This window comes from Oryzias melastigma, unplaced genomic scaffold (genome assembly GCF_002922805.2).
Source record: "Oryzias melastigma strain HK-1 unplaced genomic scaffold, ASM292280v2 sc00247, whole genome shotgun sequence".
Classification (NCBI taxonomy): Eukaryota; Metazoa; Chordata; class Actinopteri; order Beloniformes; family Adrianichthyidae; genus Oryzias; species Oryzias melastigma.
Genome location: NW_023416889.1, coordinates 314,229 through 334,322, shown reverse-complemented (window position 1 = coordinate 334,322; position 20,094 = coordinate 314,229). Strand labels below are relative to the sequence as shown.

Sequence of the window (20,094 nt, the reverse complement as noted above, 5' to 3'; positions counted from 1 at the left end):
ATAAAAAGGCAGGAATATTATTCCAGAATAAATCAACTTAAACCTTAAATAACTTTCAATATTTTACTCTCCATTAAAATATGTTTTGCTCTAGACCGTGGAGGACCAGGATCCACGCTGGTTTTGAAGTCCAATCTGAAAGGGTATCCTGTTGGTGATGGTTTGGGTGCCATGTCATCTGATGGTGTTTGTCTAGTGCAGGGGTCCACAACCTTTGATGCTTAAAGAGCCATTTGGGCCAGTTAAACCCAGGGAGAGCCTCAAATTCTACTTTATTGATGAAAAAAATACACTTTATTTATGTTTTTGTGGCAATTTAGCCCTTCATTTCTAAAATTAACAGTAATTTTATTATAACAGTACTTTTCTGTATGTAATATTTCTTTCTTTTACTTTTGATAATAACACATACAAGTTTTTTTTTTCAAAATGAAATATATAGTGCTGATGCTTAAATTAGAATTTCAAGAAAGCCAACTCAAACATGCTCTTTCTATTATGTTTTTTGTGGGCCTTCATCCTTTTCCTCATTTTACTACAGTATATGAACATATCAGCATTGACTTAGACTCCAATTTTATTTTAAATCTAAGCATGTAATATAAATGAAATACGATACATTAAGACACCGTGCAGCAGAAAATGATTTGTTCTTTAAACTTATTCTAATAACAATGAACAACAGAACTTAATCAAGTTAACCAAAACAACAAATTCAATATTTACTTAAATTATTAGAATTTTTTTTTTAAGCCAAAGTGGTCACGGGGTTGCTGGAGCCTATACCCATCCACTGTCTGGCAAAGGCAGAATACTCCCTGAAGCGGTCTCCAGTATGTTGCAGAACACACGCTCACATTCATATCTAGGGGAAACGTTTCACCAATTAACCTCTGAATCCTGTTTTTGGACTGATGGAGGAACCTGGAGAAAACCCTCACATGCACAGGGAGACATGCAAACTCCACACAGAAAGATCCCAGCGGGATTTGAACCAATCCTTCTTGCTTTGAGCAAAGAATGCTAACCACTGCACCACCCTGCAACGTAACATCATCAATATCACAACAAAATAAAAGCTTCAAATATTTAATCCATGCATAAGGATTAAACTGAATGTTCTACTCATTTTAATTTACTTAAAAAAATGTAAAACATTTTTTGTTTCATGATGTCCAGTATATTTTAAGATTTTCTTTTACTACAGCCCAAACTGTAGCAAATTTAAGGTTGTAGTATTTTTTTTGCTGATGGGTTGTCCAAACGGAGCTATAAACTTTGTTTGTCTCAAACTTTGTAAATTAAACTAGAGGAGCTCTTCATATCTCAGGATCCAACAGGTGTTAATCGTACATAGAGGAGGTGCAGACATGGGTTTGGTTTGTCCCTTCACCCAAATTCTTTACACCAATTTCTAGTTACAAAGATTATTTTCCCTGGATGTATCATCTTTTAATCAAGAATATAATCAGTCAAACGTCGCTCTAACTTAAAGTGATGTTTTATTTACAAGACTTCATGGTGGTGTCAGCGGGTCGTCACATTCATAGCATCTCACAGATGGACACAGTGGTCTCCACCTCCATTATCTTCTGCCTCTGTCTTTGTGTAGATTGAGGCTTCATCTCACATCATAGGTGGTAGAACGGCAGCAGAGCAGGTGAAGGTTCTGCATCCTCACAGCTTCCTGAGGACACAGAACATCTGTGAATGAACATTTGTCAAACTCAACATTATTGAACAGATAATCAGACGTCTAAAATATTCCAAGGTGAAGGACACTTTTTTTTTTTAATTAAGAAACAGATTTTCTTTGAATCAAACCAAAAGTGTTTAAAAGTCCGAAGGTCATCTTGTTAATCTGTTCAAATTTAGCTGAGAATTTCCACAGCGGTTCAAATTTGGTGGATGATTAACATTTTTCACCCAATTTAATTTGAATTTAAGCTGAAATATATTTTTTTGTTATTAAGAGACAATAATAAAAGAAAAATCTTTAAATGTGGAACATAAAGCTGAATCAATCCTTTTCAAATGAAGAAAGGCCGTTAAAGCCCAAAACTCTTGCGGCAATATTTTAGGGCCTTCTCACACCAAGACTATTTAGAATCATTGTAGCCCTAATATGTGATTTATTTGGTTGCTGCAGTCGCTCTGGTGTTGTTCTCATTCATGGAACTTCTAGCCTTCTTGCCACAGCACCACTTCCTGGAAGAGGGAACAGCATGTTTCTGCCGTGAGTGCAAAAACACAACAAACTCAGAAAGCTTTGTAACTAGAAAGCTGGTTTGTAGCTTTCTGGTTACAGAGAAAACTAAGACTTTGTAGCAAAATGTGAATGTTTGCTGGAAATTTGGGCACAAAACAAAAGAAGCTGCGTAGCAAAATGCACAAAAACTCATAAAAATGCTTCAAAATTTGTTTTGCTTTGAGTTGAAGCAAGTTTATTTACATGACAGATCACTGTTGCAAAAATATGCTAAAACTACATACTGAAACCCACATGATGAACAATGCTGTGTTGGTGATGTAGATAAGCAAATGATGAAAGCAAACAAGCCTCAGTTGTGTTTTTAGCACAGCTCTACACCAATTTGCTGGTGTAAGTCGGCCATAGATAGCTGGAGACTTTTAAGAAAAGTTTTAGAACAGCCTGAAGGAAAAGAATTACAGCAGTCTAATCACAAAGTCCCAAACTTGTTTCATTTGTGTCATTTTAGCAAGGATGTTCTTGTTTTGGAAATAATACAGAAGAGAGAATAATTCCCCAGAATCCTTTATTTGAGAACTAAAAAGTTAAGTCTTGAAAGTTAAGTTAAGTCAGAAATGACTCCAAGGTTTCCCACAGTTGGACTGGAGCCCAAATGAATGCCATCCATTGTGATCATATTGTTACAGAGTGAATTCCTGAAGTGCGCATGTCCAAAATCCACAACCCCTTTCATTTGACTTTAGTAAATAAAAATTAGAAGTTAGTAAATTATTTAAATCTTTAAGACATGCTTCAAGTCTAGTACATCTCTTGATTTAATATATAGTTGGTGCTTTGGGTGGTGGTTGAAAGTGGATTCTTTGGTGGTCAACCTCTGGCTGTGGAATTTGGTATTTAGGACTTTGACCTCTTGTTGGGCTCACTTGGACTGCCACCTTAAAGTAATGGAGGTATTTAGGGGCTTGAGGGATCCCAGTGGCTAAGCTAATGACCCTGGAAAGGTCTCTCATGGACGACAAGTCCTAGGTGACAAGAATGGATTCACAACCCTTTTAAGAGAAATAAATATCTAGATACATTTACGTCACTTGGTTTGTGAAGGTCCCACTCTGAACCCCAGGCCTGGGGTTGCAGTTTGAAGGCAAGTGCCTAGTGACCGGGGCTTTTCCTATGGGTCCCAGTCAAGTCCAGCTCAAAGTGATGGCATGGGATCACTACGTCATGGGCCCTGCCACCTGCATGATAGCTGGTTATTACAGTGTGGTACAGTGTGGTTTGGGTGACAGTCAAAAGCAGATGTGTTAGCGGACAAACATTTGATCATAGAATTTGTCTTTTGGGACTTCTCCCTCTCTGGGAGAGAAGGAGCCTGAGTTTGTGCAGCAGACTGAGAGGTTCTGGCTACATGTAGTAGGGCTCACCTCCACTCGTGGCCTGGCTTCTGGAATTTACCCCTTGAAATTAGTTAGACTCCACTAGTGTGAAAGGGGGAAGGCTTATGTGAGCTTACTTGTGAGTCCCCATCTTGGCTGCTAAGTGTTGAACTTCAAGAGTCATATCCCTTCACATTAGGGTGGAGGGTAGGTCTATGGGTCAAACACTTGTTAATAATACCCAGGCTTTTTTGTGTCTCTTGGAGGAGTATTGAAAAGCATCCTGATGGGGAATCAATTGTTCTCTTGAGAGACTTCAACACCTGTGTGTGCAATGACAGTGGCAGACTGAGGGGTGTGATCAGAAGGAATGGCCTCCCTGATTTGAACCCTAACGGTGTTCTGTTGTTGGAATTCTGTCCTCATTATAGGTTATTACAAACTCCATGTTTGAACACAAGGGTGTCTATCAGTACACATGGATACCCTTGGCAGGTGGTCAATAAACTACTCTGTAGTCATTTCAGGTGACCCTTGGCCATGTGTCATGGACACTTGGGTATAGAAGGGAGGCAGTTGTCCACCAATTAGTGTCTGGGCGTGAGTTGAATCCATTGGCTGGGTAAGAGGCCGGAAAGACCTGACAGACCCAAAAGTACTTGGGAACGTCTGGCTGATTCCTCTGTCAGGAAGATTCTTGACTCCCAACAGATATAGAGGGAGGTGGGGTCTTTGACTCAAAGGGGAACATGTTCTTCATCTATATTGCTTCTGTGGCTGTTCCAAGCTAGGGTTGCAAAGTCTCTGGTGCCTGTCACGGTGGCAATCCTCATACCCAGTGGGGGACACCAGAAGTAAGTGATGGTGTCAAGCTGATGGAGTTCTACCATTCCTGACTGGATTTTGGGACTTCTGATGCAACCAACAAGTACCTTCAGTCTAGAAAGCGGCCGACTGGGCTGGGCAAACACATGGTCCTGGGAGGCGTTTGGTGAGGCCATGGAGATTGGTCTATCAGTCAGCCTTGAAGAGATTCTGGTAAACCATCTAGCGCCTCAGAAGAGGTAAGCAGTTTCTGTCAACACCACTTTGGTGTGGATGGGGAGCTGTTGACTTTGACTGAAGATATTGGCACTGTCTAGCTAAGCCAGTAGGCTAAGATCTCGATTTATCTGACCATTTTTGTTCCTATACTCACCTGTGGTCAAAAACTGTCTGGGGGATGACTGAAAGAACAAGGTCCCAGATAGGTAAAATGAGTTGCCTTCTTAGGGTGGCTGGACACTCAGTTAAAGATAAAGTAAGGACAAATTGGAGTAGAGCTGTTGCTCCTTCGTACAAAAGAGGAGCCAGTTAAGGTGGCTCAGGCATCTGGACAAGGTGCCTCTTGGACACCTCCTCAGGGAGATTGTTCCAGGCTTGTCACACCAGTAAGTTACTACAGGGGAAAACCCAGTGCATGCTGGAGAGACTACGTCTCTTGGCCGGTCAGGGAACCCTTCGGGATTCCTCTAAAAGAGCTGGAGGAATTGGCGGGAGAGGGAAGTCTGAGCTTTTTCTGCTTAGACAGATGCCCCATGACACGGTAAAGGAAGAGCAGAAGAAAATTAAATGTCTGGATGTAGCAAGCACAATGGTAAATGTTGATAAAGCACGGAGCCCCGTGGAACACCACGACCAACTCTTCCATGTGGGAGGAAGGCTCATCCATTACACCACATGTGTCTAAGTCAAGGCCCGGGGGCCGGATCCGGCCCTCTGGGTAATTCTATATGGTCCTCCAGATCATTTTATTTATTGTTATTAATGACCTGATGTTATCTTGCGCTTATTTCCACTTGTATCATTTTTACAAAATATATTTTAATGGAGAGTAAAATATTTAAGGTTTAAATTGATTTATTCTGGAATAATATTCCTGCCTTTTTAATATACATAATGATGTTAAAAATTTACAGTTTTAAAGTTCTAAAAATTGGCAGAGAAAAGTGAAGACTTGTTCTGATTAAAGTTATTAGTTAAGAAATAATAGTTTAATATTCCATGTGTCATTTATAAATGTTTATTTATATACATATTTAGAATAATTAGAATGGTTTAAAAGAAAATGAAAGTAAGACTTTCAAAAGACTTTAAACTATTATTGTGCATTCAAACCGAACGTGATTCGCGAGGCAGAAGCGTCCATCTCCAATGTTAATCAATGGTCCAGACTGAGGTAAATTCAAGCCCCGTGGTGCGATGTGAGCGATGGCGGTACAAAGGTCTGGCACCAGATCGAGTAGAGCGGCAAGGCGCAAATCGGGCGGCACAGACAAAATGTAAATACCCATCTGCCAATCAGGAACTCAGCTTTTAGCACGGGACGTTTTCAGTGACCCGATCAGCAGGTAGAATATTAACCCAAAGTGGGCGTTTTTGTCCTGTCGCAGCGTAGCAGTTCTCTGGATGCAGCCAGACAGCATCCCGGACCAGCGGGGCTCACCCACTCCACACACCGGGAGACAGAGAGCCACTGCAGGGACTGTGGAGCGCGGGGCGGGAACCGGGGACCGCGGAGCGGGGAGCGGGGAGCAGGGTAGCGCAGGGTGGGAACCAGGGACCGTGGAGTGCAAAGCTGGGAGCAGGAACCAGGGAGCGCGGGGCAGGGAGCGAAATTCAGAAATTGGCACCGACTAGGAACCAAAACCAAAGAACCACTTTGGCACCAGAACCGCATAAAACCCAATCGTGTCCAACCCTATAGATCAGTGGCTTTCGCTCCCGCGGCGGAGCTCAGTATGCCGGAAGACAGTGAGATGCTGCAGGGGTTACCAGCTCCGGTTTCATCGAAACATTAAAAAAAGGAAAAAGGACTCCTAATTTTATTTCCCCCCCCTCAAAATAATATGAAACAGAGAATCTTCAAGCTCAGCCACAGAGACACAGAAACACAGTGGAAGTGGCTGTCATACAGACACAGTCTTCTGGACCGGGGAAATCTTTTAATAATAATCATAACTCAAACATGGAGACAGGATTAGTGATGTTTTTGTAGAAATCTTCATAGTAAATAAACCTGATTCCTCGACACTGTATCTCATGTATTGTGTCTTCCATTCATTTTAAGTGAGACATCCACAGACAGAACTGGTAGCTCCTCCCACATGTGGTCGCGGCGTCAGGAACACATTTTTTGACAAGTGGCGAGCAGCGAATCCACCGCACTGTGAAAGAGGTAAGGGTCAAGCAAATTTGTCGCACGAATCGCGTTCGGTGTGTATGCACCATTAGAGATGATTCCACACTACAAATCAGTTATCTAAGATTTGAATAGCAAAGACTTTGATAAAGGGATCTGATATTTACTGAATATTTTGTTTTTTTTTGTTATTCTCTACAGTTAAAGCATTACTTGTATATTTTGCTGTTTACCTCTGTGCTGCAGACTGCAGAGGAGAACGCTGAAGGACTTGAATGGGTTAGAAAACTTTCCTTATCTCCAGTAAAGAGAGCTACACCATCCAAAATAGGGGGGTGTCCTGATAGCCACATTTGAAGTTTGATTTCCTCATCAGAAACAAACAGGGACTAAATTGACTTGCTTTCATCTCATTAGATTCTGTTTATTAACAATGACAGCTAAAATGCGTTTTGCTAAAATAGCTAACAAATAGCTAGCATTTTTATCTATTGTCAAGATTTCAGGGAAAGTGTGAAATCTCTTAATAAACAACCTCTAAAAGTGATGGATCTAGAGCCAGACATTGCTTTACAACAAAAAAGGATTCACATTTGAATAATTGATGTAAAAAAATCTGTAATTAAAATCAGATGTATTAACTATAATACAAAGCATTGGATCTGCATTAAAAATCAGTTGAAACTATTGTAAATTTCTGGTTTTCTGAGTTCTAAGTACCACTATTGATGTTATAGTTTTAAGGCTTTCAATTGTTTAAAGTTTCTGTTTTGGCGTTTTATTGTCCTGTGAAAAAGCCTCCAGCTGTAATGATCTCCTTCTTGATGTTGATGTTCTGTCCATATAATAAAAAATATAGTTTTCCTCATCAAAGTTCGTCAATAGATTCCCCTAAACACACTGGAGCTTCCCTGTTTTAGCATGAATGAGTCGGTCTCTGACTCCAGTGTCTGCTGAACTTCTGCTCTCACATCTTTATTCACAATGTGTTTGTGAGACATCACTGTGGGTGTCAGTGTTGTTGCATAGGAGAGTTATGTGTCAGTGTTGTTTTACACAAGTGTGACTGTTGTGTTAGTGTTGTTCTTTTGTGCCTCATTGTTGTGCATCAGTGTCGATCGCTGCTGCCAGTGGACTAGTCAGTCCCGCCTCAGCAGGAGGATCCCAACAGCTCAAGCGGGTCAGCTGGTTCCGGTGGACTGTACCAGAGCAGTCAGCCCCTCTGGCCCTCCTCAGCACCTGCTCCAGCTCAGTCATGACGGGCAGGGGTCCCTCGAACATGTTGGTCCTGATGGCTCGGAGCTTGTCCTGGTATTCCTTCGGCAGGCCGTTCTGTTGCGCTCCCATCATGATCACCTGTAGGAGAGCACACGCAGACCGTAGGGGCGACCCGAACAAAGCCGTCAAAGAGACAAAAGTGGGAGCCTGGAAACATGCTGGCGCTCCTCTGTCAGCTGATTCCAGATGTTTCACAGACACATGAACGAGGGAACACACGTGCACGCTCCTGACCCATCTTAAAGGGTCTGTGTACATGCAAAATCAACAAAGCTTTAAAGTGTATTATACTGTTCATTGCTCGCTATAAAGACCCCCAAAGCGGTTTTCTGATCTGTTCACACATTTGTGAATAATCCTCTCCAAACCTGCTCTCTCAGCAGAAGCCCCTCCCATACCCACAAAACGAGCAGGTCCTCACAATCTGATGTCATAAGTTGAGATTTGCCTTTTTCAAGAAGAGTCTGCACTGCTAGCATCGCCCTCAGGCTAACACAAACATTCTGCTAGCCTCCGGAAATTAGCAGGGAGCAGCTAGCTTCATAAGCTCCCCGGGCTCGTGCACTGATGTGCAGACAGCAGCTGTTGGCACTATTTGTGTTGTGTAGTGATGGCAAAGAAAGAGCCATTGGATTTAGCGTTTAAACTCTGCATGGTAACATACGCCAAAGAACATTCTGGAATTCTGGCAGAGAAAAGTGAAGACAAATAGGAACAAATAGGAATTTGCGGCTCTTTCTTGGTTTTGATCTGTTGAAAATGAGTCTAGATGGCTCTTTTACTGTTAAAGGTTGCAGACCCCTGGTGTAAGCCCTTTAAGATCACTGCTTCTCCTTATTTTTGACAGAAGGATGATTTAATCCACAGATTTCACTTTTGTTCTGCTAAAACTGTTATCAATATTTCCTCCTCTATGTGTCTCACTTATTTATTTATTTTTTTTGGTTTGTTTTTTATGTTTTTATTTCAGAATTAAAACTTAGAAGACCAATAAATAAATCTCAACATGATCCATCAAATCATCAAACCTGAACACGTTCAGTATCAGTGTTTTCAACATTAAACAGACACTGACTTTTATAACCACAATAGTAGAATTTTAAGCTCAGGTTTAGCAACTTCAAAAGAACCTCCAAGTCCCTAGACACAAACTATGAGACTATCTTTGCCCCAAGTCAACAGCAAGCAGTGTAGTGAAGGGTTCAAAACCACAATCTAAGAGACAGCCCATAAAAACCAAGGTCACGTTTGCATAGTAACCTGTACAAAAGTGCAAAAGTAATCCCCAACAGCAGAAAGCCCCTCACCTGCAGGTACTGTGGCGACGGAGGCGCGTACACACAGCTGTTCATGATGTAGGTGCGGCAGCTCAGCTCCTCGCCCTTCGTCTTCACCGACAGCTCCACAGGACTGTAGGCTCCCAACATCACGTTCTCCTGACTGAACGTGCACACACACAGAGGAAACAGGTGTCAGTCAAAGAAACAGAACAGAAACCCAGGGCATCTTCAGAGGAAACCTTTACTTGTCTAGTGACTCCAGATCAGATGTGCTCAGCTTCCACACAACCCCCCAAACCTCGTCTCCAGGGCTGCGCTCTATGGTGGCCACGCCGCCATGCCACCGGTCACTGGTCAGGCCTTTGTGGTTCCCAAAAACCAGCTTGTAGTCCTGGAAAAGATGAGGAATATATGCAGTGTGAGTTCTATTGCTTGACTGAACCATCACCATGGTAACCAGATATTGTAGAACAGGGGTGTCAAACTCAATCACACCAGGGGCCAAAATCTAAAACACTCCTTAGGTCGGTGGCTAAACAGGATGAACATTTATTGAACACTCTGAAACTGCATAATTAAAACTTTAAAACCGTAACTTTTGAACATAATTATGAACTAGATATTTAGCATTACCCACATTAATTCTAGTGTGAATGCTGCAAGGTGAATTTGTCCGCTGAAGATGCTAGTGCTGACTTTGAAAGCTAAAAACACTGAAGTTGGTAGGTGAAAATGCTGAAGCTGATAGCCAGCCAAAAATATTAGCTAAATGCCAAATTTGCCTAAAAAACAAACAAAAAAACAACAACAAAAAAACACCTTAGGTTAGCCAAATCAGCCAGCATGTCGCTTAAAAAAAGCTAAATTTCAAAATAGCCTAAAAAAATGAAAAAAAAGCCCACATTAGCCAAAACAGCTAGTGTGTAAATATTGGCCTAACTCCAAAACAGCCTAAAAAAATATATATAAATACATATATAAATTATCAAAAAAAAAACAGCTAGCATGCAACTAAAATATTAGCTAAACTTCAAAATGGACAAAAAAGAAAAAAAGCCTAAATTTGCCAAAACAGCTAGCATATAGCTGAAATATTAGCTTAACTCCAAAATAGCCCAAAAAATCTTAGTAAATGCCAAAATAGTCCAAAAAGCTAACAGAATGACAATTTTTAACTTTAAAACCATAACTTTTTAACATAATTATGAATAATAAAAAGGCAGGAATATTATTCCAGAATAAATCAACTGAAACCTTAAATAACTTTCAATATTTTACTCTCCATAAAAATATATTTTGTCAAAATTATAAAAGCAAGTTAGAAATAAGCGCAAGATAACATCGGGCCATTAATAATTCTAAAATAAAATTTTCTGGAGGGCCAGATCCAGCCCCCGGGCCTTGACTTTGACACACGTGTTGTAGAATGTCAGCAGTAGTCTTTAATGGAGCTACCCAATGTCTGAAAGTTCCTAATAGCCATGTTATTTGGGATAAGCTCGTCTATGCTTGTTTTATCCATTTATCGCGATGAAACCTGAACATCACCTTCTCCGTCTGACTCACCTTAAGCCTCGCCACACAGAGGACAGTCGCTGAGGGATTCTTGAGTCGCAGGCGCTCCTTCAGTAGATTACTGCCATACGCAAAGTACAGGAAGGTGTGGTTGTTCTCCATGCTAGCATGAACTGCTATCAGGAACACAGGGAGGGAAAAGGCCAGCTGAGGAGAGAGAGGGTGAGTCAGTGTTGGCAGAGAGGAAGAGCTCAGGTGAGGCCTGGAGCACCGCAGGCTTCCAGCACACGCACCATTCTCTTCCTAATCCAGCCCATCAGCACAGCTTCTATTCACATTTACAATGACGAGTTCACCTCATGGACCCAGAAACCACATTACAGCGTACACAGAGGCGTGCGCGCACAAACACGAGCCTCCACCTCAGAACGAGAAACACTGCTGATTCTTTCAGGCCTGGTTTGTGGCTCTGTGTTTAGTAAAGCATATTTACACCAGTCAGTCCAAACCATTACGTGCTGGAGCTCAACTGTTCTCTTATTCCACCTGCTCTTATGTTTTCTATAACAGTGTGAGCTTCAGAGGTGATGCTTCTGCCCACCCACACCCAAAAAATTTGCAAACTTTTCATTTATTATTCCTTATCCAACAAAGATGAAGGGCTTGTGTCAAAAAAGAAAGGGTTTTAGAGACAAAAAACTCAAACTTAAGAGAGACACACAAAGAGACACATCAAAGCTTTAGAAGGCATCTTGATCACTGTGGCGTGATCATCAGAGTTTACTGGACTCTACACCAACTCTGCAAGTCAGACCAGAGATCCTCACAATTTTCTTAATGGTGAGGAGAACAGAGCAGTTACAGCTGACAAGTGGACCAGACTTGGTACAAAACGTGTGAGGTCTGCATGTTTTTACCAAACCACCCAGCCAGAAAGGCAGAGTGGGGCCATGTGGTTTAAAAGCGGTCAGAACATTTGGGCCCCAATTGGGTTTGTCTGCAGTTTCTGTGTTTGCCCACATTGACTCAAGTGGGGACTCAGTAAGTTAGTTAACTACGCTAGCCAGCCACCCAGTGGACAGCGTGTCGTAATAGCGAGCTCCACTATAGCGTGTTAGCGAGCTCCACTGTAGCATGCTAGTGAGCTCTTCTTTTGGAAGTTAGCAAGCTCAGCTGTAGCATGCTAACAAGTTCCTCAGTAGCATGGTAGCGAGCTCCACTGTAGCAAGCTAGTGAGCTCTTCTGTGGCAAGTTAGCAAGCTCATCTGTAGCATGATAGCGAGCTTCATTGTAGCATGCTAGCGAGCTCCTCTGTAGAATGCTGGTGAGCTCTTCTGTGGCAAGTTAGTAAGCTCCACTGAAGCATGCTAGCAAGCTCCTATGTAGCATGCTATTGAGCTCCTCTACGGCGAGCTAGCGAGCTTCGCTGTATCGAGCTAGCAAGTTCTGGTGTATTGAGCTAGCAACCTCCGCTGTCCACCAGGCTGCTGGATAGCATAGCAAGCCTCCCCACAGTGTGTCCACTTAAGCCAATGAGGGCAAACAAACACAGGTGAGGCCACCATAGAAACTGCGGACAAACCCATTTGGAGCCCACATTTTCTGCCCCATTTTAAACCATATGGGGCCCACTTCGCCATGCTGGCTGGGCAACAATCCAAAAAGTAACAATACATTCTCTGAACCACCAAGTTGATTTGGAGAAAACTACCTCATTTCTAATTTAATATATGTACCTTCATTTATCTTTATTATGGTTTTGATTATGTTCATTAAGTAAGTAAATGATCTATTTGCACAGTTGAATTTAATAAATCTTTTTATAACGCGATAATAATTACAGCTGTAACATTTTAATCCTCCCAAAATGAAATAAATTCTATAAAACAACATTGCAGGTTACTAAGTTGACCGTTGTTGCTTTATTTATTGGGTCTATTTTATTTAAATGTATTTTTATTAGTTTATTTTACCTTTGAAAAACAAACAGGGGTGCCAACATTAGTCTTTCAGGTTCCAGTTGTGCTATTTAACCATAATATATATGTGCAGTTCTCAGTTTGGCCGTTAGGGGGCGCGGGCGTGCGGCCGCTTAGTGATTCAGCGCGGAGCCGTCAGCAGAAGAACAGCGGTGTAAACAGGATCGGCTCACTGCGCTTCAGGTATCTGCGTGTTTTCGGCTGAACTGACTCCCTCAGACAGTTAGTTTGTGCGGACTAAACGGAACAACCGAACCTCCGCAGTTTACGACAGCAGGGGGTCGGTGGAGCAGGTCATGTACTAGGGTTACCCGGATGGAATGAGGCATAACGGGCCGGACCCAGTCCCGGTTCCCAATCACAACCCGCCCGAGGGACGGAAGCCTCCTATGGTCAACTGACACGCTGCTCCTTCATCTGCGGGAGTCGCCGGACTCCTTCCTCGCAGAAAACGGCTAACATGCCTTTGGGGCGCTCGGACACGCCCACCGGAGCAGTTTGGTAGCTGACGATAGGACGATTACATGTCAATCCAGTGACCACGCACCCTCCAATCTGTTTACTTACGTCAATGAATCCGGTCTACTCCAAAAACTGAATGTACCTTTAAATATTTCTTCTTTTAACCCTATGATGCATGAATGTTTTTATCCTTGTCAGAACCCACTGCAATAAAGAGATAAACTTTTTAGTAGCTGTCCACTGTAGTGATTATAGACATATATTAATCTATATAATACAGTCAGTGGTAGCAGTGACCATCATGCACCAGGGGTTAAAATGAAATTCTAACTATGTCTATGAACATTTACATGGATGGCTGAGGAGTACACAAAAGTGTGAGGAGTGCTTAGTTTTGTCACATACTTGCAGTTTGTTAAATCTGCAGCAAAAGGGAACGCAGGTACAAATACTATATTGAATTTTGACCATTCCCTCTAGATCACATGTGTCAAAGTCCGGCCCTCCATGTAAATGGGGATCCTCGGTGCACAAACAGACATTTAGAAGACAAAAGTTCTGTTTTTTAATTCATAAGGTCCTCAAATGCCCTTTGAACAGCAACAACTTTATTTCTCAATTGTTGTTTTTTTATATTCTTTACTGGAATTTTTTAAATTTTTTATTTGAATATTAATATACATTTTGGGTCCGGGAATCAATTAAAAAATTAACTAGTTAATTGCAAACCTGCAGAAAAATGAATTGCGGTTGATTTCAGTTATTTTTTTTATTTACAGTATTTGTCGACCACTTATTTGCGAATAATCACAAAATGAAACAATGCAAAACAACATGACAATGCGCCAAACCATGGATCAAATAGTCCGCTTTTTGTAAAAAAGTGATCTAAACTAAAAAAAATATCAAGATTAAAGTACTAAAAACCAATTGAATATTTAATTATTTTGTAAATATCTGTGGTATCAGTGGGAAAAGAACCCAATGATGCACTCTTTTAATGCACTCTGGGGATGACTGCACCGATTAGGGAAAGAGAAAGACCGAGTGGTGCGGTTAATTGACGTTAATAAATATTAACCTGTTAGTCGCGTGCATTAATGAGTCAACATGCATGGCCCTAATAAATTTATGTAGTATTATTTTAGTGTTTAACGATCTGATTTACTGTAATTGTATAATGAATATAAAACCCAACCTTTACCCATTGCAGTATTTCTGTGGAGGCTTTTAAGACGTGTTCTTGAGTATTCGTCCTTTATGGAAGCAAAGTTTGAGAGGAGACTTGAGTAGCTAGTAGGGCTGGAATCACTGGGTACCTCACGACACGATACATGGTACATATCTCACATTATCGATGATATTGCAATACTGCGATAATTGCTGAAAACCATCTCTAACTCACAGTAAAAAGAAAATCACATATTTTTAGAAAATCTATCCCCATTTTTTCTTTAACTTGAACACAAACATACACAACTTGTGTGTTATTTTGTGAAACAAATAATAGACACTGAATGACAACATGGCTGAAATCAGTAATACTAGCTTTGACAAGAAATAACACCAATTGAATTAGAATTATCTGTAAAGTTCAGTGTTAACAATGTAAACATGACCAGCAGTGCCACTATTTATTTCTATAGAATATGTTTATTTCTATAACACTTTACGGAGAATCACAAAGTGCTTTACAAAAAGAGCATAACATCAAGTCAAAACACAGAGAAGTAATAAAAAACAATAATAAAACAACTAAAAACACAGTAAGACATAGTATGATAAAGGGCTAAAATCAACTAAAAGCTCTCTTGAATAAAAACGTTTTGACCTGGGATGTAAAACACTCAACTGAGTCGATCTGACGCCACGGCGAGGAGCAACGGCTTGGAAGGAGAGAACTTCTCTAGTCTTAAAGCGGGTTTTTGGTTGGAAGACCTCAAGGATCAGGCCGAAGAGTACAGGGTTAAAAGGTCAGAAATGTACACTGGGGCTTGACCATGCAAGGCTCTAAAAAGTAAGATTTAAAAATATATTAAGACTTTAATGGGTGACTATTGTAAAGCAGACAGCAGTGATGCGTGTCCGTTTACTGGCTCCTGTTAAAAGCCTCGCTGCAGAGTTTTGGACGAGCTGAAGACGGTTTAGTGAACGTTTGTTAAAACGGGTAAAAAGAGAGTTACAGTCATCTAAACGAGAAGAAGTAAAAACGTGAATTATAGCTTCTTAGTGCAAAATTATTGAAAAATAACAAATAATGTGGTGCTCACAACAGCCAGTCTTGCAATATGCACCCCCTATCTAACTCCAAAGGAACGTCTCAACAAAGGATGACAAATAAAACGTTTAACAGCATCTTCAAACGACAATAAAAGATCGATACTCGGTGAGAACCAATCGAGAATCAATCACAGGACTAAATGGCACAATGTATCGTGATATCGATATTTTGGCACTCCTCTAGTAGCTGGTGAAGCACTTCTTGTGTCTAACTAACCTGGTCTCCTGAAAGCGGGGAACCAGAGAAACCAGTTGGGTTAACAGGTTTCTTTGTGTGGAGACATCAGCAGTTTGTAATTATCTCTGCAGAATGGTTTGTTTGTTCGTTTATTAGGGATCAGGTCAAGCATATCAAGATAAAAACTTCTTTAATGTTAGAAAAAACTCAGTTTAAGTAAACTCCCACTCCAAATCCCGTTCATTCCAAGAAGTCAAACTTGAGTAAAAGTTTCAGAAAGCAGAAGCTTTGCTGAAATCATCCCTGAGAGTTCCTGTTCTGCTGTTCCACAGACTCAGCTTCAGGTTCAGGCGCAGCCTGAGAGCCTCCCTGAGCAGCCGCCATGTCTGTGACCGCCGTCCTTCAAAGCAGCACCAGGTAATTTGACTTTCCACCACATGGTTTCTGGTTGGTTGCTGCACATTTTCTGAGTGTTTGCTGGTTGCTGCTGCATGGTTTTTATGTACTTATTGTGAGGCTTCTCTGCCTTTTGATTAATTTCTGCACATTTTCTGCACAAATTGGTGCTAGTGTTGCTGTCTGCTGTGTTGACAGCAGCTGTTCTCTCTGGAAGCTTCAGAAGACTTTTAATGGGACTAAAGGTGTCTCACCTCCTGGAGTTTTGTCACCACGTTTTTGGTGCCTGTGTTTGGTCACTCAAGTACAGCAAACTCTGTCAAAATGCTATAAGTGTTACTTTTTGCCTTTGACTGAATCATTGCTGCATATCTAGAATGACTGGTTATAATATGAATACAAACTATAACTTTATGATAACTCAATCCGGAGCGATCTTTGGGAGAAATGTGTTTAGCAGAATAACCAAGAACGGACATTTCATCTTGAAAAGTAAATAATAAAAGGAAAGATAACACTTATAAAGCAAGTTAGTTTCTTCATTAAAAAAGCTAATCCTATGACTTCTAGAGCTGCCATGTTTCCAGGATTAACAGTGCAGTGTGAAAGTTACATTCATGGCCTTGACTTTGATTGGTCATTTTTGGTCCTGTGTCAGTCACTAATCAAGCTTGATGTGTCACCCTCATGCCAAGATATGTGTACGGAATCTACTAGAAAACATCAAATCCCGATTTAAAATAAATCCTATGATGGACTAGAACAGGGGGAGGAGAAAGTTTTGACTCGTGGGCCACAAAGGGTTTTAAAATCTGACAATAGGGCCGGACCAGGAGTAGATATGTGGAGTTTTTTTGGTAATCCCACCTCATAAAAGAAAAAATAACATGTAATCTGGACAAAAACATTCTTTAATTTTGATTGAAGATTAAGCTGAATTTGGCCTCTGAAGCCTATTTAGCTTTCTTCATGAAGCATTGGACGAATAGAGTATATTAGCTCAACAGATGAACAACTATTCTAATCAACAACAAGTCAAATAATTTCTTAGTAACACTTAAAATCACTGAACCGAATAAATTCTTAGTTTATGTCATTTTGGAAACAATTCCTGAGCGGAGCTTCTTCTCCTGCATTACAGTCAGTAGCAAATAGTGCTGCATGCCCCTACAGTGCCTTCTAGTGGTTGAAGCTATTTTTTTCTAAAAGTAATCTCATGTAATTCACTTTGAGTATAAGTCACACCACCCGCCAAACTATGCAAAAAAAAAAAACAGACGTATACATAAAATACGGTAATTACCAGTGACTGCATGAGTTGCTCACTATTTTGATAGTAGTCATAATGGAGTTTATTTGGTAAGTTGTTGATGTCCGATCCCTCAGACATGGAGACATGCCGCCTCAGTCATGATGAGATCTAACCCTCATCTCTCTGCCCCCACAGGAAGTGCCTGATGCTTCACTTCCTGCAGCTCCGAGCTCTGTCAGGCGCTGAGGCCGTCAACGCTCTGCGACCCTTTTACTTAGCCGTTCACCCAGACTTCTTTGGTCAGCACCCTAGAGAGAGGGTACGTTTAGATTCTGTTCAGTGTGTTTCTTCTTCACTGTTGAGTTCGTCTTCAGGAGCTACACAATCAAACCAAGCTAAAGAACTGAAGGTTGTTTCAATCCAAGTCCCTTCAGAGAAACATTTTCTCAACTTTATTTTAAAAAACTCTAAAATAATCTGTTTGAATGATCCACAGAAGTGAGTTTTTGTGTGAACCCCTTACCCCTTGTAGGATGCAGGCAGGCTCACCCTACAAAAACCAGAGCTATTCATAAATTTGATAGTTTTTGAGAAATTGAGCAAAATATGCCCCATGGGAAACGAACAAGAAAGTCTTCAAATTTCTAAATTTTCAGTAGATTATCAAGAAACCCTTAAATATATCCATTAGTTTACTGAGAAGTTTTAAGCTATTTTTGAGTTCAACTAGTATTTAGGCACTGTACTAGCTTTTTTGGCTAATTTTTGGCTTCCACTAAGGTTTTTTGAGCTAATTTAGAGTTTAGCTCATATTTAAGCAACACACTGTATCCCTAATACACACTGTATTAGGGATTTTTAAGCAATTTTACTACAACATTTTTTTTTAGAAATTTAGGTCAACTTCAGCACTCTTTAATAGCTCTTTAACCAAATTTTCAGTCTTTTAGCAAATTTAACATTTAGCAAAAAGCTTTTTTATTTTTAGCAAATCCCTTCAGCAAGTAAAGTAGTAAAGTAAATTGCGTCACAATTTTCAGCAAAAAGCTTCAGCGTCGTCAGCGACTACTTTTTAGCAAAAAGCATTCACACTAGCATTATCACAGGTAATGCAACTTTTCTAGTTACTTTTGCTTTAAATTATATTCATTTTTCAATTATTAATTGTTTAAGATTCATAAAACAATTTGGAATTGTTTATGGATCATAATTGATGCATCTAATCATTGGTTTTATTTTCCACCACCATTATCAGTTAAACATCCAGAAGCCTCTGGGAACATCTGAGCACAATTAGTACTGTCTAAACTCCTCTAATTTTCTTTGTAAATTGTCGTTAGAGAAACTCAAGGACTATCAGAACATTTGGGAATGGTTAGAGGCTCTGGGAAAATAATGACCTCCCCTAGAGGCTTCAGGGGAAACTGCATTATCTCGGTTTCCAGACAGATGACATAGAAAAGCCCTCAGTGATCTGTCTGTTTGCAGGAGAAAGGACATGAAACAAAAAGATAATATCAGTAAAATAACAACAATGATCACGTGATCAGAGGAGAAACTGGAGGACTTCTTCAGAGTTGTTCTGATAGTCTTCATCATAGTGTTTCCTTCATGACAGGAAGTGAATGAGAACTCCCTGAAAAGACTAAACGGGTACCTGGAGACCCTACAGAAGTCCGGCTCCCGCTACATCGAGCCCACCAAGCTAACTTTCTACATGAGGGACACCAAGGACAGCAGCAGCACACAGACGGAGTCTCTGTCCTCAGGTGGAACTCTCTTCGTGATGCTTCTGATGGAGAGCTACGTTTTAGGAAGATATTACACTTTGTGTCCGATTGGCAGGTTTCCGGAGCGTCAGCTTCACCTTACGCACCAGCGACGTCCTCAGCACGGTGATGGAGGTTCTGGGGTCCTGCAGCCTGTCTGTGGAGCACATGCAGGAGCTCAGAGGGTCGGACCAAACCAAAGGTCCCCTTAAAGGAGTGGTGCCGTTCTACAGACCCATCAAATGGAACAAAAGCTACTACGCCTTCACAGGTTTCAGAGACCCGGAGCAGGAGCTGGAGCAGGCCAGGAGGGTGGAGCCCGTCCTCAAGTCAGTCTACATGCACACCAAACACGTAAACACATGGAGATTCCTCCCAGAAAAACATGTATTCAGATTTGTCTGATCCATTTTAATTTTACTTTAGTACACAAGTAAAGAAAAGGTTTGTTTTCTGAGACTGGACTCCTCTCTGTCTGAGAGCCGAACAGCTGAAGTCGAGTCTCCTTTTCTGGTCCAGATGTGAGACCTGCAGTCGTGTTGCATATCTGAGCAAGTTAGTTTCTTCATTATAAAAGCTAATCCTACGACTTCTAGAGCCGCCATGTTTCCAGGATCCTAACAGTGCCGTTTGAAAGTTAAGTTGGTCCTGTGTTTTTCCTTCATTAATCATGATTGATGTGTCACCCTCATGCCAAGATATGGGTACGGAATCTACTAGAAAACATCAAATCCTGACTCAAAATAAATCCTATGATGGACTAGAACAGGGGGAGGCAAAAGTTTTGACTCGTGGGCCACAAAGGGTTCTAAAATCTGACAATAGGGCCAGACCAGGAGCAGATATGTGGAGTTTTTTGGTAATCCCACCTCATAAAAGAAAAAATAACATGTAATCTGGACAAAAACATTCTTTAATTTTGATTGAAGATTAAGCTGA

The 20,094-nt window shown here is 40.9% G+C and overlaps 2 protein-coding genes across 6 annotated transcripts in view; one reads left to right on the top strand and one right to left on the bottom strand.

The window, feature by feature from the left end:
* Window positions 1-1,485: 1,485 nt before the first annotated feature.
* Window positions 1,486-13,522, bottom strand: ggctb (gamma-glutamylcyclotransferase b). Of its 4 annotated transcripts, none has more exons than XM_036210797.1 (6): window positions 13,130-13,277; window positions 10,891-11,046; window positions 9,570-9,715; window positions 9,352-9,484; window positions 7,861-8,122; window positions 1,486-1,687 (listed from the first exon to the last, which is right to left on the bottom strand). In XM_036210797.1, the coding sequence occupies exons 1-5, from the start codon at window positions 13,145-13,147 to the stop codon at window positions 7,862-7,864; spliced, it is 714 nt and encodes a 237-aa protein (XP_036066690.1). In that variant the 5' UTR covers window positions 13,148-13,277; the 3' UTR covers window positions 1,486-1,687; window position 7,861. The 4 variants fall into 4 exon arrangements, with proteins under 4 accessions (XP_036066690.1, XP_036066691.1, XP_024118062.1 ...); XM_036210798.1 differs by having other exon boundaries at window positions 7,972-8,122; XM_024262294.2 differs by lacking the exons at window positions 1,486-1,687; window positions 13,130-13,277 and adding an exon at window positions 13,386-13,522 and having other exon boundaries at window positions 7,716-8,122.
* The window catches only part of tcaim (T cell activation inhibitor, mitochondrial), a gene marked incomplete at its 3' end in the record, with an annotated part of 12,184 nt that continues 4,948 nt past the window's right edge, over window positions 12,859-20,094 (top strand). For both annotated transcript variants that reach the window (XM_024262289.2, XM_024262288.2), the window contains 5 exon segments: window positions 12,859-13,001; window positions 16,071-16,155; window positions 17,582-17,705; window positions 19,005-19,155; window positions 19,232-19,484. In XM_024262289.2, the coding sequence (XP_024118057.1) occupies window positions 16,121-16,155; window positions 17,582-17,705; window positions 19,005-19,155; window positions 19,232-19,484 (563 nt within the window).

Excerpts from the sequence above, each read along its gene's own strand:
- ggctb (XM_036210797.1), bottom strand. Across the intron at positions 9,716-10,890 it reads TCTGTGTGGCGAGGCTTAAG|GACTACAAGCTGGTTTTTGG; the intron begins GTGAGTCAGACG and ends CATCTTTTCCAG. Across the intron at positions 8,123-9,351 it reads CGTCGCCACAGTACCTGCAG|GTGATCATGATGGGAGCGCA; the intron begins GTGAGGGGCTTT and ends GCTCTCCTACAG.